The 22,802-nt window shown below is 46.1% G+C and overlaps 2 protein-coding genes and 1 non-coding gene across 6 annotated transcripts in view; 2 read left to right on the top strand and 1 right to left on the bottom strand.

Moving 5' to 3' along the window:
* The window catches only part of PCGF2 (polycomb group ring finger 2), a 55,866-nt gene extending 54,331 nt beyond the window's left edge, over window positions 1-1,535 (bottom strand). For 2 of the 4 annotated variants that reach the window (XM_044418713.1, XM_044418714.1), the window contains exon 1: window positions 1,396-1,535. In XM_044418713.1, the coding sequence (XP_044274648.1) occupies window positions 1,396-1,442 (47 nt within the window). In that variant the 5' untranslated portion in view covers window positions 1,443-1,535. The other 2 variants (XM_044418715.1, XM_044418716.1) reach the window with 2 other exon arrangements.
* A 7,705-nt stretch (window positions 1,536-9,240) lies between these two features.
* On the top strand, window positions 9,241-9,314 carry TRNAN-GUU. Its single transcript has one exon. It is a non-coding gene; the product is annotated as a tRNA-Asn (tRNA).
* A 3,678-nt stretch (window positions 9,315-12,992) lies between these two features.
* PSMB3 (proteasome 20S subunit beta 3) lies at window positions 12,993-18,461 on the top strand. The gene is made up of 6 exons (XM_044418717.1): window positions 12,993-13,138; window positions 15,397-15,581; window positions 16,445-16,552; window positions 17,119-17,296; window positions 17,841-17,935; window positions 18,255-18,461. Exons 1-6 carry the CDS (start codon window positions 13,136-13,138, stop codon window positions 18,301-18,303), a joined length of 618 nt encoding a protein of 205 aa, XP_044274652.1. The 5' UTR covers window positions 12,993-13,135; the 3' UTR covers window positions 18,304-18,461.
* The last annotated feature ends 4,341 nt before the right edge of the window (window positions 18,462-22,802 follow it).

Below are 22,802 nucleotides of genomic sequence, written 5' to 3'. Positions count from 1 at the left end.
GACCCTTGAAAAAACAGTGAGGAAAAACCAGAACAGTCTCATAAAGAAAAGGGTTGCTAATCTGGCAATCTAGAGAAGAACGTGTAACTATTTGGCTTTCCCGTTCATCTTCTCTTTCATTCATGATGTCTTTTCCCGCCTCCCTTCCTTCTGTGCCACGTTAATTCGCCAAACATCCAAACAGTGCTCTTGCTTCTCCAGTCTCTTTTCGAGTCTCTTCCCCATGACATTCCCTTAACCCGCCCCCCCACCCGGCGGCTCCCCTCCCCTGACGATTTAGAGGCACCATTGTTAAAGACTGGTGATTTCCCCATGTGATTTGGGGAATGACAGAAACACACCCTCGCTCGCTCGCTCGCGGTCTTCCAGATCAGACTTTTAACCCCCTTCGGGCGGAAGCGAAACAAAGGCAGGCATCGTTCTGCCTCAGCGTGCGGGATAAGAAATATCGCTTCAAGTTGGGCCCGTCCACTACAGCCTCTTCCCAGGCTTGCCCTCCTCCCTCCAGCTCTTTAAACGAGAGCAGCGCAGTTCGCACCCCCCCCCCCCGCGGTCGCTAGGGCCTGCGCGTCCCGGGAGAGACCGCGAGCGCGGCGCTGCTCGCACGACACCTGATCCTGGGATCCCTCGGCCGCCCCCCTCCCGGGTGCGGGCAGCAGCCGAGCCCTTTTTCTTGGCCGCGGCCGGCAAGATGCTGGCTGTCAAAGCTTCGTCTCGCTTCCAGGGCCCTCCCAGCGTAGCACCCTCGGCTAAAGCAAAGCGCGCGCGCGCGCACACACGCGTATGCAGGCACATGAAAACGGGGTACCTCTCCCGGGGCGCGGGGAGAAAGGGCCGCGCGGGTGAACCAGAGCTGGAAGCCACTGCAGCGAAGGAAAGGCACCACAAGGGAGGGAAGCGGGCACACTGGCCGCCAGCCTCTCCAGTCGCAAAGAGGATGTGGTGGGGGCGGGGAGCGTCTAAGGAGATGGCGGCGCTGCCAAGATTTCACGATCGGGGAAGCCCGAAGAGACCAGTTGGGAAATTCTCCGTAGCTTCCCTCCCAGGAGCAAAACAACAACAAAGACAGGCGAGGAGCTGTGGAGGGCTCACACATTCAGATACGCACGCACGCACGCACGCACACACACATACAGAGGATCGGCCATCTTGAAAGCAATACAGAAGGAGGGGGGAAATATAAAGAAAAGAGAGAGAGAAAGAGAGAGACGGAGCGACAAAGGAAGAGGGAAAGGTGAACGGATACCAGCAGAAGAAGCAGAAGGAAAAAGCTTCCCGAAGCAAAGGAGGCGTTGATCTTGCAGGGGAAATGCAGAAGCCCTACCTGATCCCGGATCCTTTCTAGGGGCGCACCGAGGCAGCAAAATATGGGACGGAAAGAAAAAAAGCACACACCTTCCGCTCCACTTATACTGGTCAAGATCAAATTTAAATATATACATATATATATATATGGGCAGAGATTCTCAAAGCAGCAGTCCCTCCTCTTGCTGCTGGTCTACAGAAGGCGAGAGAGGGCAGGGAAAGCTACAAAATGGCCCTCCCCCCTCTCCTCCAGACAAAAAGTCCCGCCCCCTTTTGGGGGCCTCACGTGATTTCATTCCTTTAGGGTGTTTGCGAAAGAGCGAAGCCCCTTAAAAAAAATGAGGAGGCGGCGGGCGAAAGAACCATGGGCAGGGGAGGAACAATTTGTGGGTTTCTTCTTGTCTCTGCCTTGCCACAACCCCACTCGGCATGCAGACAGTATGAAAACAAGCCATCCATCCACTGCCACTTCCCATCCTGTAAGCCGAATGGAAACACGTCAAATTTCTCCAGTCTAAACAAGACGAAGTTTGAAAGAGAAGCGACGTCATTCCGCGCTGTGGTGGTGATGTTGCTGGGAACAAAAGCCACGGCGCTGTGTCCCCCAATTCCGTCCCTGATCTTTTTGCTGTGGAAAAAGTGTATGGGGGGAAGTGGCGAAGACACCCGAATCATGTCCCTTCCCCACTCTCCCGCCCCATTTTTAAACAAGTTGATTGCCTGGTCTCTGGCTTATACGAAAGAGCTACAAGACGTGGACGCGTTTTTACTTCCGATATGAGCTGCGAAACGTTTCACAAATGTATACAGCATTATTGCTGCCTGGATCCCCCTAGTTAATTTTTTTCCCAGGAAAGTCCCCCGTGGATTTTCGTGTGCTTACTTACGCCTTTTTAGCGTGCTTTGACTGAGATTTGAACCCTTGTCACGTGTATAAAGATTCAAGGAATGCTCGATCCGCTACCATCCCGTGCTATAACTCGACTCAGCCTTGAAAATTTGCAGGAAAGAATTAAAAGAAAAAAGTTAGACGATATGGGGGAAATGCTCATTTCTTCTTGCGGCAGTGTTTTACTTATGCAAGTGACTTTTCGAGTCATCTCGGGTAGCTAAGAGTTACAGTGTCCCAGTCCCAGAGCGAAGAGTCTGACCTCATCATATGCAGCCTTTAAAATCTCACAACTTTTAAAGACTCCACAATTAAAAAGAAGAAACAATTAAACATTCTTGCGAAGACAGAATGGAAATAGAGCGGAGAAACTGTGCAGATTACATTTTCTCGCAGTGAGAAATTATCCACTTTGAACGCATATAAATAGACACTAGACTGAAAACGGAGCACACATCTGGAGCCCATTCCAAACGAGTGTAGTAGCCTGCAGACTTTGAAACACGGATTGCTTCGCACCTCGCAAGGCAACGAGGATACCATGCGAACGCTCTATAATGTTATCCTGCCGCGCTGAGGTCTGAAAGGCTGCCAACTCCCAAATAAATGTCTGAGGGTTTTTACTATTTGCTTCGAAATGTTAGATTTCTGTAAGCGATAGCTGACTTTTGCACATACTTTAATCTGACATAGGTTAGCCTTGCCTGAACCGAAGTTTCGCGCTCCACTTTCTAATCGTTTCCCAGGGGAGAGTGGAGTTATTCTGAAGAAGGTCTGTTACCTTAGACATGCCAGTTTTCCACAAGACCTAAGAAAAATCTTTACTGCTCCATGTCCAAAGGTTCAGAGAGGCAGCCCTTGATAGCAAAGAGTTTTAGGACACTGCAAAGACAAACCAAGTTAGTATGGTATCAGCTTTTCAGTGCATCTGATGAAGGGGGCCAGTCCATGAACGATTATGACGCGATTTATTTGTGAATGTTCTCTTACAGTTATCGGTAGTATCACAGACTTCATAAAGCAGCTGCGTTGGTGTAAATGCGAGGTGTTTTGGAATAGTCACTTCTGTCTGTACAGTGCCTTGCTCTTCAGTAGTACTAAAAGGCCAGCCCCTTCGCTCCCCACTTTCTTCATGCGCAAGTGGCTAGAACCGCCACGGATTATGTCTGTGAGTTGACTGTCATGTGTACCCGCTCCAGCTCGTGCTGGCGATCCTGATTTCAGACCCAGGTGGTGACAGCTCTTGCGGAATTAATTAATCCTGAGCAAAGAATTGCAGTGGACCGATTGGTATGCAATTTGGCTAATTTACTGCTGGTTTGGAATAAAGAGGTTGATACCCGATTCATGAAGGTAGATTATTCCTTATGGGGGCGGGAGTAATTTGGCCTCTCCGACTGACTCAATGTTGCATTTCCCCCGCTTCAGTTCCCATTTCCTGGGCGTATGAACTTGCGATCGGCATCCTCTGAGCAGTGGCGACAAAACCCAGAAACGCGCAGGCGAGTCGATAGCGATCTTCGGTGGGACGCGCGCCCGTGCCTGGATTGGAGCGAGAGTGAATTAATCGCCGCGTCTGCTCGACGTCACGCCCTCGCAGAGTCATCTCGTGAGTGAAAGAAGATTGTAATGTTGCCCGGGGAGGGCTCGGTGTTTCCGTGGTGGTAGCGGCACCTGGAAAAAAATGGGGGGACGCAGAAGGGGCAAAATGCCTTCGGCGGAGAGGTAAGCTTGTGAAAAGTGTACTTCGTTCAAGCAAGCTCAGGGCCCCGGCAGCAACGGGGGCTTCGCTATTTGCGTGGAGGGGGCACTCGCGCTTCTTGCCATCCCCCTCCGGCGCCACCCGGGCCCCTCGCCCTCGCCCTCGCCCTGCAAAGGTGAAGGGCACCCCTCTCTCGGTCCCGCTCGGCTCCAAAGGAAGTGAGGAGCAGCCTCGCCGCTGGCTGCCCCAGATAGATCGAGTCACGACAGCGCTGAAACGGAGGGAACGGCTATCCGGAGCAGCGGGAGGTCCGCCTGTGGACAGACAACCGCCCTACCTGTAGAATGGGTCTAATCTTCTCCCGCCAGATGTATTCTGGCTGGGGCTGATGGGAGTTGCGATGCACCACATCGGGAGGGCTCAGGGGAGGGGGAGGGATCTGTTCTACTTGGGACCCCCTAGAAATCCCTGTTTCTGATCTCAGGTCCGCTTCGAAAGCCAGCGCATCGGCTCCCCAGCCTTCAGCAGCGGGGCACCGGCTCGCCTTCTTGCTGATCGGCCTCTCCAGTTCCCAAACAGAGTGTTCCGTGCGCGCGCGCGGAGGTCAGCGGTATGTTGCCAATAGTGCAATTAGGTAATCTTCGGCTCTGGACTTAATTATCTTGCGTCTCCCCCCACCCGCGCCACCCGCTCTTGAAATGGTAGCGTATGACTTCACTTCCTCCGAAATGTGACAGACCGGTCGGTTTGCACTGGGGCCCTCCTGCTCGGAGCACGAAAGTGTTTGTTTTCTTTCGGTCGTAGCAAGACCTGCCACAGGTTTGCTAGAGGCGCGCGCGCGCACGCGCAGGAGCCCTGGGCGCTCTTAAGAGTGGAATATGGCAACCATCGTTGTAGTGGAAACAGGACATGCATGGTCGAAGTCCCAGGACCTTTTCATTAGTGAGACGATGGCACCTGCTCCTTATACAGATGAAAAGCACTAACACTGGTTTCTCGATAGGGATCAGTGCAGGTGCATACATTTCTTGGCAGTCTTCATAGGCATAAGCCCAAGCAGAGCCAAGATGCGCCGTTAGTTATCAAGGGCCATTCTAGAGCTCTGCCTCTTGGTAATGACAGCAGATAGGAAGCCCTAGCGATTCTGAAATATGTTGCCAATGGGTTGCAACAAAAACAGAGCTAGTCCTTAATCTAGCCATTTCCCTCGGTCTTGGAGAAAGTTCTGACAGATACTAGTTTGACTTCCCTGGGACAGTAACAGTGTGATTCTCCAAACACTTACCTTATGCCCACCAGGTGTGTGTGCTCTACTAGAGTAGATGGGGTGTTGACTGCAGCCTGGAAGCCTATCTCCCAGTATAATACTCTCAGGTCCTTCATATTCGCGTTCCTGAGGCCATTTAGGAGACACCCACTACCACAAGTAAACAATAGAGCCCTGCTAATACCTTCCAAAGTCCCATGAAATTCCCTGGCACACACCAGTAAGTATGTATAGGATTGCAGTCTTAGTCTCCAAGAGAAGTGAGTGCCTCGGCAGTTTCATTTTTCAGACTCCCCTTTTCTAGCCTGAATCTTTCGGGGGGCAAGGAGGAGAAAGGATGGGAAAAGTTTGAATAGAGGCGAGCACAATTCTATCCCGATTTATTCAGGAGTAATTTTCAAAGTGACTTGCTCCCAAGTAAGTGTACACAATATTGTAACTATAACTCAAGACAACCCCCTCTCCTGTTAAAAAATATTCTTGAAATGACAAGCCTTTTCTTTTTCCACAATGAAGAGCAGTTTGTGCACTCAGGAGAAACAAGTGGCATTTTTTCTTAATCTGTACCTCTGCATGTGCCCTCCACAGACCAAAATCCTTGCAGAGTAAGCTAGCATGGAAGGGAAGAGGCTTTGGCTTCAAGCAAAGTCAATACAACAGCATACTGACTGAAATAAAAAATAAATGGAGCATACCAAAAGTGTGCTCAGGAATATTGTCGAAGCTTTATAAACAGCCAACAGCAAGACCATTCCTATTCTGTTACTGTGAAAACAGCTGTTCCCTCCGCCCAGTTTTTTTCTAGACTGTCACTCAACTGCACCAGACCCAAAAGCTGGTTCTTGAGGTTTCAGTACTTGATTATACCCAGATGGCTGCGCTAGTCTGCAAAACTGAGGACAAGGACCACATGAACGATCAGACTTACCCTTTAAGGAATGTAGAAGGAAATATCATCCCCAGCTGTACCCTTGGTTAACAGAAATTTCTTTTGGCTAAAGACAGGAAGTTCTTTTGGAGAAGTGGGGTAACAGATTTGCTATACTTTCCCCTCATTCTCAGCATGCTGGAGAAAGATGCATGCACATATTTCGTATTAGCATCATGGTTAGCGTAACTCTACGTACAGTGAGTGATTCAGACGCAGGCTTCCGTGAGGACAGGGAGGCTTACTTCAAGGAAGCATGTACACGATTGCTGACAAAACGGATTTCCCCGAGAGGACTTTCTTGAAACTAGATATCCGAGGGCTGGATTCCGTTCATCCCATTCCCCACATAATGCTTGACGACTGAATCTCTTTATTAGCCTTTGGGAGCCAACTCTTTATTTGATGGCCAAAGATAAATCTGTGAATATCCCCTCCTTTGGATACGCGGTACAGCCTGGGACTGGTAGTGTGTACGAAGGACCTCTCCTTTAAAGCAGCACTAGGCAACCTCTTGCAGTTCCATGCCAGATAATTTGGGGGTGCGCATTTCTGGAGGCGGGGCCAAAGACAAAACAGAGCGGACAAAGGTGTGGGACCAAAAGGACCTACAGAGGAGAGTTTACAGCTCTCTCGGAGGGCAACGAAAGCTGGGGAAAACTTCACAGCGCTGCACCACCGCCAAACAATTGGTGGTTGGAGCGAGGGCGGGGCTTGGGGAAAGACGCACGGCCGGCCAGGGAACCCCGGCGACCTGGATTAAGACCCAGTCAGCGGGTCCCCATCTCTATTTTTAAAAGATCCCTTCCTCGTCTCCCCAACGTGCCCTAATGTTCATGTTACATTGCGTTATTTTCCGAAGCCCACCGTTCAAATTAGCAACCGTGTCCTCCAAGGTCTTCTCTCGCAGTAGCAACCGGTCTCCTCCAATGCCTCAGGACCGTTCGATCGCGTAGCAAAGTTTTTTTCCTGGACTGTACCACTCTGTGCTACCAGTGAGAGAATCGTGTTTTTAAAATGGGCTTTGCGCATCAAACTTAGCAGTCTAGCACACCAAGGAGAAGAGTCCAGCCTAGTCTACTCTCTAGAGGCTAATTTCCAAGGATGGAGAAAGCCTTCGTCTTATGGAGATCATGAAAATAGACGAAGCCTCTCCCCGCTCACCGAAAGAAATGGTACAGTCCAGGAAAAGGTTTAACTCTCTATTTGCTAAATGCATAAATTACCTTTCCGTTCCTCTCCCTGTCTCCTTCATTCTTTCTAACTCAAAGCAACAACAGCACGCATGATTCTCTAGATACGGGGGAGGTAGGCTGATGGATGAAATGGAAGACTTCCAAAGAAAACGGTGAATTGGCTCCACATCTGGCAGAACTGCAGACGGCCGCCGAACGACCAATGCTGACCATTTCTCCGGAGCGGTGCACCCGCGCTGCGGCAAGGGCAGCTCCCGCTGCAGAAGGGAAAGTCTGTTCAGCGCAGACACGCGCGGCCTTGCGAAACTCGCTGCTACCGCGCACCGGTGTGTGCAAGGATGACGGGGACGCTCTGTTTAAGAAATGCATGATCAGAGGGTCCAAGGGGAGCTGACCTGTTACTACTACTATTTTCATTTCTGTGCCGCCCCATGGCCGAAGCTTTCTTTACAGAGGATGCAAGCTGAAGGTGCCAGAGTAATTACCACCTCCCGTCAATTTCCGTTTGGGACATTTAAAAAAGCCGCTGTCCCCGCCGCACCTTAGGCCGCTTCCCTCGAGAGGGCCTCGTACAGCTACCTCTTCGGCAGTGCTTACCGGGGAAAGCTGCACCCACTGACTTTTCGCTTTCCCCGCCTGCTAAAAGCAAAGGGCCTTCTCTAATATCCCCATCCTTAAATTAATTCTTACTGTTCGAAGTTGCAAGACCGCCCTCCAAAGACTGCGTGCTGCAAACCATCCGTTGAGATCATTATCAAAATTCCCTGGGGATGCGTCGTCGAAAGGAGCCAACTTTTCCCCGCCATATCAGCCCACTCCGAATTACTCTTACCACTCTGACGGTGCATTCTCAAGAGGTAGTTAGTGGGAGAGTCACAGATTAGGGTAACCTCTTGAGCGTCTTCCCTGCTAACTAGGTGTCTTGTGCTGCACGAATACCTGTTTTCTCCTTCAAGCAAGTAAGTTCTGGCTCAAACAACCGCCTGGCCATTAAAAATACAATACGATACAATATCTTAAAGTTCAATAACACAAACAAACGAGCGGGCTGGATCCAGTCTTAGTCATGCTAAAAGTCAACGTCCCGCTCTGTTCTAAGAAGGGTTGCATCTGGACCGAGGAGAGACAAAGGCACAGTAAAACGAGTAATATTTAAAAAAAGAAGTTCCAGGAGGGCAGCAGCTACGCTGATGCATAACGCAGTTAACCAAAACGTGATTTTGTCTTGGATAAAGTGAACACGAGAGCGAGCAGCGGAAAGTCAATTGTTGTTGATCATGGCTGATAAGCCAGGGATCCCCGGAAAAGAGCTGACTCTCCCGTCGCGCGCTGCTTTTACTTTCTTCCCCCAAATTCGGTCCCAGTGCCTTTCCGCCAGCTGCTCCTTTCTCGGGGATCCTCCTCCTCTGCTGCGCGGTTCTTCTGCTCGGGCTCTGCGCCGAGTCGAGCGATCCCTTGTAAAGAAAGGAAAGCCCGAGCACCCTCTACTGACCCATCGCGAACAGGACAGGAGGCGGCAACAACTCCCGAAGAGCAGCTGGCAGCCCCTTTTCCTTTTCCCCTGCAGAGATGGGTGATGTCTGAAATATATTCGAGTGGAGCAGAAAAAAAGGGTGGACTGCTCATCCCAAGGTCGCCTCCAGCTGGGAGCCACAGTCAGCTCTTCTGGAAACGTGTTAAAGCTTTCTTACAACCACTAGGCCAACCAAACCCGGGCAATCAGGAAACCGAGTTCCGAAAAGTTTGTAGGAAAACCCCCCCACCTGGCTCGATCTGTTCTTTTGATGTTCCCATTAGTCCATTATTAATATAGCTTCCGATTTGTGTTTTGAGGTCTCTCAAACCTTCCTCTTTCCTCTTCTTAATCTCTGCTCTGCCCCCGGTGGCCAAGTTCAGAAACGCATTTCAGCATTGTGGTAGTTATCTGCGGCAAGGAGGAAAACCTTAAAGCAAGTCTCTGTGGCGCAATCGGTTAGCGCGTTCGGCTGTTAACCGAAAGGTTGGTGGTTCGAGCCCACCCAGGGACGCTAGTTCTTTTAACCTGCAATAGTATCATACTTACTTGAAGTATATTCAAGGGCATATGATCTAGTTCTCATATTGAATTTACTGTGCTCACTTTTATTGGAGATAGAGCATATTTGGTGATATTTTTAAATTCCCAGTTCCACCCTTCCTAAGGAAAAGTTAGTCAAGCCAGAATGAAGGAGGAAAAAGGGGTTCAGAGTCCTCCACTGCTGCCCTACTCCTTTTTCCAGTTCTGTTGCAAGAGCCACAGATCAGGCAGGCTTCTCTTGACTTTTCTGAGTAGCAATGAAGAACTGAATCAAATAAATATGACAAGGCATGAAGTTCTAGGTCTCATTGACACGTGAAAAATGAATGAGTCACTGGTTCTGGATACTTCTATGAGTTTTTAAATACTTTAAATGCAAAACTTATAATAATTCAGGAAAACTATACAAGTTGATGCTAAAATGTAAAGCTGTTTTTAAACACCCACACTGACTGTTCTCAAACTTTTTTCTTTTTGAGGATCCCTTGAAAAATCACTAGAACCTTGTCAAACTGTTCTTCTGGTTCTTCAGATCACAGCTCATATGTCGCCCACATTTTAATAACATTTCACTGCCAACATCACTGTCAAAATGGTGTCATACTGGGCTATGCTGCTTATTATGACAGCCACAGACCGGGGCTTGTTAGCCTGTTTGATTATCCAACAAATACGGAATCAATATCTGGCATTGGCTGTCAAGAGCAAAGCCAAATTTAGCTATCCCTGACTATTCTGCAATGTTTCTGTGGACTGACGGAAACAAAATTCAATGTGATCTTTATAGGCTGGATTGCTGGGCTGAAATCAACAGGATGAAAATCAATAGGGAAAAACGCCAAGTTCTGCATCTAGGAAAAAGAAAACAAATTTATCATTACAAGATGGAGAATACTTGGCTCAACAATACTGCAAATGAGAAGGATCTAGGAATTGTTGTAGATCAAACTGTGATGTGGCTACAAAAAGGGCAAGTGTTATTTTGGGCTGCATTAATAGAAGTATCACTTCCAAATCATGTGAAGTACTAGTTCCCCTTCACTCAGCACTGGTTAGGCCTCATCTTGAGTGCTATGTCCACTTCTGGGCACTACATTTGAAGAAAGATGCCGACATGCTGGAAAGGGTTCAGAGGAGGGCCATGAGGATGAACTGGGTACTGAAATCAAAGCCCTATGAGAGGAGAGATGGAAAAAAATGGACATGTTTACTTCCAGAAAAGAGACCTGAGATATTATATGATATGATAGCACTCTACAAGTACTTGAAAGATCGTCACAAAGAAGACCAGGATCCCATATTGATTATTCCAGAGTGCTGGACATGGAATAATGGGCTCAAGTTCCAGGAAGCCAAGTTCTAGCTAGATATCGGGGGAAAATTCCTGACTGTTAGAGCAGTACAATTATGGAACGAACTACTCAGGAGTTTGGGGGCTCTCCCACACTAGAAGCATTCGAGATGCAGCTGGACAGCCATCTGAGAGGGAGGGTGTAACTTGAAGTCCTCCACTGAGCAGGGTGTTGGACCCGAGGGCCTTCTTGGACCTTTCCAACTCTACTGTTCTATGATTCTATAAAATAAGAGATGGGTTGAATTCATAAAGAAAGCCACAGCCAAGTGCTGAGCACAGCTGTTGACAGGACATGTTGGAGGGCATAGGTCAGGGATGGCCTGACAGCATGTGACAACAAACCATGAGAAAAGAAAGAAGAGTCCAGTGTCCTGGTCTCGCCGCCTTGTTGTGAAATCCACAGAGACAGTTGATTCATGCATGTGCTGACACTTCATTGCTGGGACACCTTGCAGTAAGAGAACTGCCTCTCTTACAATCCTGCCTCTTTATATAGCTCTAGTTAGTTTGCCCCAACTTCTACTTGAGTCATGTTTGTAAAACAGGAGGGAAAGGTGTGCTTATATGCTCTACTGTTTTGTGGGGTTCTCACTTATACCAGCTGCACTGTAGCTATCATCCAGCCTGCTTCATCACTTAAAGCTCTCTAGAGCAACCTAGGCTCACATAAACAGAGAGCCAACATGGCACTCATAGGTAACCATGTTGCTGGCTTGTTGTATTTTGCTGTTCTGCAGGGAGACCAGGGCCATAACAGGGCCACCTGTTCTAGTTCTGGAAAATACTGCTGAACATTCACTAATCCATTGGATTCCATAAGTCTCCAAAGGCAGACCATCTTAATGAGGCTTCCACCTGTGCAGGGAAAAATAGATGTTGCAAAACTAAACTTCCCTTAGAGGTGGTCTGACCATGCCAAGAAGGTCATTACAACCTGTCCTATTTTTTAAAACACCCTTCCAAACCCTGAAGTGAAGACTCAGTTTAGGATATGGGTTGCTTTATGTGTCAGGCTAATAGCATCTTGGTTGTCATGGAGTTCACAAAATCACAAGATAGCTCATTCCTTACAATTTCAGCAGGAATGTTGAGGTCACCCAGAATCATTCTCCTGGGGTTGGTCAACACCATGCTTGAGGCCACTTTAGCCAGCTCAGTCACAGATGCCATTGGATGGCAGGATGGGTGGCAGAGAAACCTCAGCTCCAATCTGACCCTTTGGCCCAATGGGAGGTACCTCAGGGAAAGAGGTTTCCTGGTAAGGAAGATGGTATCACTATGGACTACAGTGACTACTCACCAACTCAAACCTCTGCCCAACTGAACTACAATCTTGTAATTTAATTTGGTGGGTCTAACTTCTAAGCAGACATTTATAGCATTGCACTGGTAGCATAAAAGTTTGTGCAGTAGAATCTACCTCAGCACATACAATAAGGCTGCAATCTTATGCAGACTTACTTGAGACTAAGTCTTATTGAACGTCTGTGGCTGTTTCTTCCCCCTAGACCTATATAGAATTGCACTGTCAATTGGTTTGTCTTTAATGTGCCCACAAGACGGCTATTTTTGCTACAGCAAAATAACACTGCTACCCCTCTGACAGTTTATTGTGGAAGGTTTCCTTCATACAAGGAGTGCTTGAGCTGGCTTGCAAAGAGGCAGCTTAAGAAGTTTGCTGCAATTTGAGTTAGACTCTGCAGTGACAATAGAATTTTTGGTCTGAAAATCTAAATCGCTATCGACCACACGTCTAACCTGTAGTGTTTAACCCTGGAATATTTTTTTAAATCTTTGATTTATATCCTGCCTTTTTCCTACAAAGGACTCAAGGCAGCTTACATTTCTCCTCCATCTTATCCCCACAACAACAACCCTGTGAGGTAGGTTGGGCTGAGAGTCTGTGGCTGGCCCAAAGTCACCCAGTTGGCTCCATGGCTGAGCAGAGACTAGAACCCAGATCGTCTGAGTCCCAGTCCCATGCTCCGAACCACTACGTCACACTGGCTCTCCCATGTATCCCATGGCATGGGATTATCGGGGTCATGCTTTTAAAGGTTTAAAAAATCATTTTCCCCCGAATAAATAAGGCAGTCATACTAACGAAGCATCTCTCATTCCTTTCTATAGGTATTTCTAATTTCTACGCCGGGGTGGGGCGAGGAAGGCGGAGACTAAAAATTCTGTTCAGAAGTGAACCCGGAAATTGCAACTCTAGATAGGGTGGTAGATTACTCTAAAATTGTATCTCTACGGGAAGAAAACATGACTCTTCACTTCCTCCGCCGACAACCGCTCCGATAGGCCGAGCCTTGATTGGTGGAATTACTGCTGATAGAAGGCGGGTCGCCGCCGCCTCCGCGGAAGGAAGGAGGGAAGCGGGCGAGCCGTCGCGAAAGTGGCATTGCGGTGTGCGAGGGTCCCTTTCCGTCTGCACCATGGTAGGCCCTGGCGAGGGGACGGGTGAATTGGAGGCCGGGAATGGCGAGGGGAAGGGGGAAGGGGGTGCGCCTACGGGAATCGCCGGCTGCGCGCCACCCTGAGTCGGAGGCAGCCCGTCTTCCGTGCGGCCCCCGGAGCCGTAGCCGCGGCAAAAGGCGCCATCGCCCTCATGTCCCGTTTGCGGGCTTCTTGGTCGGGCATCTGGGTCCCCACAGCGGGAGGCGGTGCGCCGAGCCATGCAGGCCTTTGGCCTGACACCGCAGGGCTGCTCAGACTTTCGGTTTTGATAGCGGCCCTGAGTGGAGGCGGCGGCGGCGTCAGGAGGAGTCAGCATATTTAGAGCATTAAAAGGGCTTCACCTCTTTCATCTCGTTTACAGAAAGAAAGAGAAGCTAGTGTTACTTATCCCCCTTGGGTTTCCATGTTGGAGTTAGAGCAAGGCCTTTCCTTTTCCATAGTAATATTGGAACATACACAGAAATGCAGGCTGAAATGTATATTAAATAGATCTCAGCTTCTCTAAATTAAATCAGCTGTTCATTTAAGATTTAGGTGAAGTAATTTTAGAGTAATTAACAGCACTACAATTATTTAACAGTATTATATGTGTTAGATTTTGCTGATACTTTGTGCTCTGCAATTAATCTGTTCTCTGGCCTCACTAACCAAACGATTATTGGTGAGTGCTTTTAGGCAGTTTTTGAAGGGCAGCGGTGGTTATGTATTATATGGAGGACCCTGGACAGGTTCATATTTCTGTTGAGGTAGAGGAGTCACTGTGATGGTGGGGATGGGACATGTCAGATAGGATGACATGCAGTGCCAGTAATAGTTTTTGGTCCCTTTGGGTAACCATCTCAGCTATTCATTGAGTTTGGAGCTGCTAAGTGCCAGGTCAATTAATCAAGAAAGTACTATTCAAGATCTGCCTTTGATTGCATCCAACTGGTTTGTACAAGTGAAATTTTGATTGAGCATCTGCTGGATTTCCAAATATATTAGTGCCAAATTGATGGACAGTATATGTGAGAAGGTGTAGTCTATTAGCATTCCTTCTCCCTTTCAAGAAACTCCATCCAGCATTGAGCCAATCAGCTCTGTTCATCAGATGATACTGAAACTGTATTGGTGATGAGAGAGCAAATGACAGCAAACTTAACAGATTCAGTCACACAGCCTAGAATTTATGAATGACTCTATCCTGTGGCAGTGAAGAAGGCTTTCATTGACATTTCATCCCAAGGTTTAACAATGATAAGATGTTGTTATGGAGATTCTAGGGGGGTGCATTTTGAGTGGAAACATCACTTTCAAGATGCTATTGAGAATAGGATATGTATTGATTTGCACTTTTTCTTGATTTTTGCTTTAAGTTTAGTCAAGTTTCTGAACACAGTTGACCAAAGAAGAAGAAACTATGCAGTTACATTTGTTACATGGATGTAGAAAATTAGGTTTAAGCTCATCAAAGCTGGATTTTGGGCTTTTGCCCTCGTCTCCTTTCCTCAGTGAATATTGGGAAGATGTTAGTTAGTTATTAAATTTGTATGTCATCCAATTACTTGTGTCTCTGGATGGCTTACAACATAGGTAATTTGACAACCCACTCTGGCTGCAAGATAATAAAATGCAACAATAAAATTCAATATTAAAATATGTTAAAATATTGAGTAAATAAAAAGGTCTTAACCTGGCACTGAAAAACATATAATGACGGCACCAGGCGGACCTCTCTGGGGAGTGCATTTCATAGTCAGGATGCCACTGCAGAGAAGGTCCTCCTCCAGGTACTCTGTCTCCTAACATCTTTCACAGAGGGTTCCTGGAGGAGGGCTTCTGTTGCCGATCTCAAGGGGCAGGAGGGCAAATAGGGAAAAAGGGGTTCCTTTAGATATCCTGGTCTCAAGCCATTTAGGACTTTATAGGTAATAACCAGCACCTTGAACTGACCCCAGACTTCAATGGGAAGCCAATGGAGCTGATAAGAGGACTAGGGTTATATGAGAATATCAAATCTTGAAGCAAATCATGTACTTTGATTCTGATTAGTTTACACTGAAGTCCTGAAGACTTTGTAGTGTGCAAATAGCTGATAAAAGTGGGTGCCACGTTAGAGCTCATTCACAATGATCTTTTGCCATTTGCCTGCACACTAGAGGCTTGTTATACCTTTTTAATTCTTTTAAAGTCTTCAGCGCAATGAGCACTGAAAAAAACGGTTTCCTGACCATATTAATTATTCTTTCTCTTTTCCTAGTCTATTATGTCCTATAATGGGGGGGCTGTAATGGCCATGAAAGGAAAAAACTGTGTGGCCATTGCTGCTGACCGGAGGTTTGGCATTCAAGCTCAGATGGTTACTACAGATTTCCAGAAAATTTTCCCAATGGGAGACAGATTATTCATAGGTTTGGCTGGACTTGCAACGGATGTACAGACAGTGTAAGTATGTATAAGCAAGAAAATGATGGCTACCAATTTGGATGATTTTAAAAGGGGATTGGATGAATGCATAGAGGACATCAGTAACTACTAGTCTTGATTGTTATATGCTGCCTCTGGTAGCAGAATAGCTATATACACCATTTGTTGGGATACATGAGTGGGAGGGTGCTGTTGCACCAATGTGGGCTTCCCCTGGGTGCCCAGTTGTTGATTTTGTGAACAGAATGCTGCCAGTTTTAGATTCTTAGTTTTAGATTCTCTTACCACTGTGGTCCAGTGGTAGAGAATGGGAGACGGCTGCTAGAATGCTTTCTCAGTTGTTCTGCAGCCTGCGATACCAACTGTGTGGAATGGGAAGAACAGCACACTTGGCTGTTGTTAGAAAACTGGCAAGATCAACACCAATCACACACTTTTCCCCATCAGTTAACGGGCAGGGAGAACCTTCCCTAGTCTGGTGCCCCCTTGCGTTCCTGCCAACCCCAGCCCATTTCCAAAAGTGAGGAATGCTGGAAGTTATATCCCAAACATCTGGGAGGCACAAGGTTGAGGCAAGTTGGCATGAGGGCTGAGATTCCCTTTGTCTGTGGAGCCAAGCATGAATGCACGGAAGTAAAGCAAATGGAATGTGCAAGTCATAGATCAAGGAGCAATGAGCAGCAAGCTTGGATGACATGCCCCAAGCAAACACGTTTTGCTTTGTCTGGCCATCATGGTAATGGAAGCAGTCAGACTGCATGCAGCTTGTTCATAATCAGCCAGGATTTTGGGGAACATAGTATGTTTTGAGATACTCATATGCGCTACCTCAAGTCACAAGAACTAAATCTATATTTCAAATTCTTGTCTCTTCTTAACAGTGCCCAGAGGCTGAAGTTCCGGCTGAATCTGTACGAACTGAAAGAAGGCAGGCAAATCAAACCACAGACACTAATGAGCATGGTGTCCAACCTCCTATATGAAAGACGGTAAAGGATCACGCGTCTGAGATGCTGATTGCTGTTAGCTAACACCTAAAATACACTGCAGCTAAGAATGTCATGACATGAGGAATTGTTTGTGCCCCACACTACTAATTGTATCTCCTGAATGATTGTCTTGCTACTAGTATGTGAGGACCCAGGACTGAAGATGAATTCTGGCTGACTTTGTTCATTGATTTTTGAGAAAGTACAGGCTTAGGAAGCACCATTGCCTGAAGACTGGATTTTCCATTAGCAGATACCCAGAAATCAGCACATGTAGTTCATACCATAAACTGTAAGCTGGTACATGAGAAAATGTGTGCAACATTGCTGTAATTGATGCTGGCCAGAACTTTAGCAATACATGGGCAAGGGAGAATTCTTTTCCCACATATTAAACATAAACTACACATTTAAAAGGAAATTCAAGTGGATATAGTTTCTTGCCAGCCAGCATCCTGTCTTCCTTTTTTCAAAGCTGGGTTTATATATTTTTTCAATATGTTTATGTATATATCAGTTTTTGGGAAGACTGTAACATTGATACCAGCCATTTTTGGTATTTATAGGTTTGGACCTTACTACACAGAACCAGTGATAGCTGGGTTGGACCCAGTCACGTATGAACCATTTGTCTGCTCCTTGGACTTGATTGGCTGTCCAATGACAACAGATGACTTTGTGGTCAGTGGGACCTGTGCAGAGCAGATGTATGGCATGTGTGAATCCCTCTGGGAGCCTGATATGGTAAGAGGAATGCAGAGGGCCATGAAGTGAGCTCCTATAGGTTTCATTTGTACTGTCAGCACAGTTTAACTCACAAAAGCAGCATCAGCTGATGCCTTTTATTGGAAGTTCTGTTTAGGCATTCATAAAGAGTATGTGACTAAGGCTTCAGGTCAGTGCACACAAGTGCAATGAGAGAAATATGCTGAGAAAGCACAGGATTCCTGTTTACAGAGGATTATCTTCATGTTCACCTGAATACACCAAGAAACCCAGTTTGGATTTCTGTGCTGTGGTCCATCTGGGCCAGGAACTGAATGTGCAGTCATAACCCTAGTCACATGCCCTATGAATGTGTATGAATGAGCAGAGCTCCAGTCTGTTGCAGTTATCTGTCATCCCTTTATCAAATTCCCAAGCTTCTGGGCCTTTCAAAGAGGCAACTTGATTCACTCCCTTTCAAGCAAGAATCATTCTGGATACAATACGTCCATCAATGTTAGAATAAGCCTCAAAAGGGGATTCAGCTAGAAGACATTGTTTCTCTTTTTTCCTTTGAATGCAGGAACCAGAACACCTCTTTGAAACCATAGGCCAAGCTATGCTCAATGCAGTGGACAGAGATGCTGTGTCTGGCATGGGTGTGATAGTCCATGTGATGTAAGTATGGGTTGAATGGGTGTGTTTTAAAAAACCCCAAAAACTTCAAAACACCTCCGTAGGTTGAGTAACTTTCCCATTGCCTTTCACAAGGTGGAGCCAGTGAAACTACTCATAAAATTAATTGACCCTCCTGGAGTGGGCACTAATGAATAACTGCTAGCTGTGGTTGCAGAAGAAAGGAGGGATGGGCTAATTTAATCTACCTAGGCTTCCCCTCTTTCTCCTGGGGGAGTACTGCTTGATGAGGTAAAATGAAAATGGATTCTGCTTGACAATAGTGTGACAATATTTCTCCCTCTCCTTTTTTTTTCATCAGTGAGAAAGACAAGATAACTACTAGAACATTGAAAGCTCGCATGGACTAACTGAAGTTATAATTATTTCAAAATGCTTGACATTTTCTCTTCTGTGGTCTTAGCAGCTGGAATGCTGATCCTGTTAAGGAAACCATGTAATTTTGTAGTCAGAGAAAGCTCTTCAGACTAAAGTCTATTGCTGGTAGAATAAAGAATTTTGCTAAGAATTCTACTATTCATTTATAATCAAGTTTATCACATCTTAAAAACTTTGGGTGGGTTGATACTGGAAAAAGGGTAATGTTTCATCAGTATTTAAAGAATATTAACCAACCACTTCTTCACATAGAGGCTATATTTAGTTGGCACAGCTAATATCTATTTAGGGTGGAATCCTAGGCATGTTTAGACGGAAAAAAGTCCTAGAAATCTTAGCATTCTCCAGCCAGCATGCTTATGGCAACCATCAGAAACTGGTGGTAGGAAAGTGCACAGCATACAGTCAACTTATGCAAAGTACTACGTATTTTATTCATCCTGTAAGCAGTTACCTGGAAGCAAGTCAGAGAAAGCCTTGGCTATTGGGTGGTACAAAAATTGAAATAAACAAATCCCAGTGAACCCAGTGCAGAATATGTTGAGTCGTTCTAGAAAGGACTGTATTAAACAAAAAATGGATAGTGGGAAGGCCACAGTGATATTGTCAAGCTGAGTTGAAAAACAAATCAACATTGTTTAAGAGCAGTAAATTGTTGTGGTTCCAACTGATGAAAGAACAATTAATCTTTCATTAGTCTTGCTGTTTGCCTTTAAATCAAGGGTGGGCAATGTGTGGCTCATAGGCAACAAGCAGTCCCCACTATGCCTTGCTTAGAAATTATTTGCAAGCTAAATTTAGTCTGTTTGGCACTCTGTTTTTGTTATTGAAGTTCTGCCTATAGCTCATGCTCTTTGGGCAGTTCACAACAAAGTAAATGTCTAGACACTATGGAGAGCCAGAATGGCCAAATGTAACCAGATAAATTTAATTGTAACAGTACTGTGGACTGGTTTGTTGCTCAAGCTCAGCAGCAAACGGGTGATTTCACTTTCCCCCTTGTTTTGAGAAGGCACCCTGTGGACTATGCCCTACAGGGAGTGTCTGAGGCAAAAAATGGCTGTGAAGTTTCTTGAAGCTCTACATAAATTGCAATTCAGTGTATTTACATATTAAAAATTTTAAGAAAAAATGTCATTTGAAAATCCTTAAAGTTTCCTACAAGCTAACTTACACTCAATTAAAAAACTGCCTATGACCTTTCATTTTAAGGACAACTTTGTAAACTGGGAAACCTCAGGTATTTCTTTATTATAGTAGAGCACTAGAGTCAAAAGTGGATAAAAAGTTAAAAGTCCCATTGTAGTTGTTAGTCGCGAAGTCGTGTCCGACCCATCGTGACCCCATGGACAACACTCCTCCAGGCCTTCCTGTCCTCCACCATCCCCCGGAGTCCACCTAAGCTCACACCAACTGCCTCAGTGACTCCATCTTGCCACCTCATCCTCTGCCGTCCCCTTCTTCTTTTGCCATCTATTGTTCCCAGCATTAGGCTCTTCTCCAGGGAGTCCTTCCTTCTCATTAGGTGGCCAAAGTATTTGAGTTTCATCTTCAGGATCTGGCCTTCTAAAGAGCAGTCAGGGTTGATCTCCTCTCCTCCTTGCGGTCCAAGGGACTCACAGGAGTCTTCTCTAGCACCACAATTCAAAGGCCTCAATCCTTTGGCGCTCAGCCTTCCTTATGGTCCAGCTTTCACAGCCATACATTGCAACTGGGAAAACCATAGCCTTGACTATATGCACTTTTGTTGGCAGGGTAATGTCTCTGTTTTTTAGTATGCTGTCTAGATTTGCCATAGCTTTCCTCCCCAGGAGCAAGCGTCTTTTAATTTCTTGGCTGCAGTCCCCATCTGCGTGATCTTGGAGTCCAGGAAAATAAAATCTGTCCCTCCATTTCTTCCCCATCTATTTGCCAGGAAGTGAGAGAACCGGATGCCATGATCTTAGTTTTCTTGATGTTGGGTTTCAAGCCAACTTTTGCACTCTCCTCCTTCACCCGCATCAAGAGGCTCTTTAGTTCCTCTTCACTTTCTGCCATGAGTCATATCATCTACATATCTGAGGCTGTTGATATTTCTCCCAGCAATCTTAATTCCAACTGGTGATTCATCTAGCTCCGTCTTTCTCATGATGTGCTCTGCATATAAGTTAAATAGACTGGGCGACTGTATACAGCCTTGCTGAACTCCTTTCTCAATTTTGAACCAATCAGTGGTTCCGTGTCCCGTTCTCACTGTTGCTTCTTGACCCGCATACAGGTTTCTTAAGATGGTCTGGTACTTCCATCTCTTTAAGAACTTGCCACAATTTGTTGTGATCCACACAATCAAAGGCTTTAGCATAGTCAATGAAGCAGAAGTAGATGTTTTTCTGGAACTCCCTAGCTTTCTCCATGATCCAGCGTATGTTGGCAATTTGATCTCTAGTTCCTCTCCCTCTTCAAAATCCTGCCTGTACTTCTGGTAGTTTTCGGTCCACATACTGCTGGAGCCTAGCTTGTAGGATTTGAAGCATCACTTTGCTAGAATGTGAAATGAGTGCAATGGTGTGGTAGTCTGAACATTCTTTGGCATTGCCCTTCTTTGGGATCGGAATGTAAACTGACCTTTTCCAATCCTGTGGCCACTGTTGAGTTTTCCAAATTTGCTGGCATATTGAGTGTAGCACTTTTACTGCATCGTCTTTTAGGATTTTGAATAGCTCAGCTGGAATACTGTCGCCTCCACTAGCTTTGTTGTTGCTCAGACTTCCTAAGGCCCATTTGACTTCACATTCCAGGATGTCTGGCTTGAGGTTAGTGACCACCCCATCGTGGTTATCAGGGACGTTAAACTCTTTCTTGTCCAGTTCTTCTGTGTAATCTTGCCACCTCTTCTTAATCTCTTCTGCCTCTGTTAGGTCCCTGCCATTTTGGTCCTTTATCATGCCCATCTTTGCATGAAACGTTCCCTTCATATCTCCAATTTTCTTGAAGAGATCTCTGGTCCTCCCTATTCTATTGTTTTCTTCTATTTCTTTGCACTGTTCATTTAAGAAGGCATTCTTATCTCTTCTAGCTATACTCTGAAATTCTGCATTCAATTGTTTGTATCTTTCTCTTTCTGCCTTGCCTTTCGCTTCCCTTCTTTCCTCAGCTATTTGTAAAGCTTCCTCAGACAGCCATTTTGCTTTCTTGTATTTCTTTTTCTTTGGGATGGTTTTAGTTGGTGCCTCTTGTACAATGTTGCGAACCTCTGTCCATAGTTCTTCAGGCACTCAGTCTATCAGATCTAATTCCTTAAATCTATTTGTCACCTCTACTGTATATTCATCAGGGATATGATTTAGGTCATACCTGAGTGGCCTAGCGCTTTTCCCTACTTTCTTCAATTTAAGCCTAAATTTTGCAACGAGAAGCTCATGATCTGAGCCACAGTCAGCTCTTGGTCTAGTTTTTACTGACTGGATAGAACTTCTCCATCTTTGGCTGCAAAGCACATAGTCAATCTGATTTCTGTGTTGACTGTCTGGTGAAGTCCATGTGTAGAGTCTTCTCTTGGGTTGTTGGAAAAGAGTGTTTGCTATGACCATTGTATTCTCTTGACCAAATTCTACCAGCCTGTGCCCTGCTTCATTTTGTACTCCAAGGCCAAACTTGCCTGTTATTCCGGTTATCATTTGGCTTCCTACTTTAGCATTCCAATCCCCCATGATGATCAGGACATCATTTTTTGGAGTTAATTCTAGAAGGTGTTGTAGGCCTTCACAGAACCTGTCAACTTCAGCCTCTTCAGCACCAGTGGTTGGGGCACAGACTTGGACTACTGTGATGTTGAATGGTTTGCCTTGGATTCAAACTGAGATCATTCTGTCATTTTGGAGATTGTATCCCGGTACTGCTTTTCCTACTCTTTTATTGACTATGAAGGCTACTCCTTTTCTTCTGAGGGATTCTTGCCCGCAGTAGTATACCTGATGGTCATCTGATTTAAATTCACCCATTCCTGTCCATTTTAGTTCACTGATTCCTAAGATGTTGATGTTCAGTCTTGTCATCTCTTGTTTGACCACATCCAGCTTGCCTGGATTCATGGAGCTTACATTCCAGGTTCCTATGAAGTATAGATCTTTGCAGCATCGGACTCTCCTTTCACCACCCAGATACATATGCAACTGAGTGTCCTTTCGGCTTTGACCCAGTCGCTTCATTCTTTCTGGCGCTACTAGTACTAGCCCTCCGCTCTTCCCCAGTAGCATATTGGCCACCTTCCGACCTGAGGGGCTCATCTTCCGGCGTCATATCTTTTTGCCTTTTGGTACTGTCCATGGGGTTTTCATGGCAAAGATACTGGAGTGGGTTGCCATTTCCTTCTCCAGTGGATCATGTTTTGTCAGAGCTCTCTGCTATGACCTGTCTGTCTTGGGTGACCCTGCACGGCATAGCTCATAGCTTCATTGAGCTACGCAAGCCCCTTCGCCACGACAAGGCAGTG

Source organism: Varanus komodoensis, unplaced genomic scaffold (assembly GCF_004798865.1).
Source record: "Varanus komodoensis strain SLA01 unplaced genomic scaffold, ASM479886v1 scaffold92, whole genome shotgun sequence".
Classification (NCBI taxonomy): Eukaryota; Metazoa; Chordata; class Lepidosauria; order Squamata; family Varanidae; genus Varanus; species Varanus komodoensis.
This window is presented reverse-complemented; position numbering and strand designations above follow the sequence as displayed.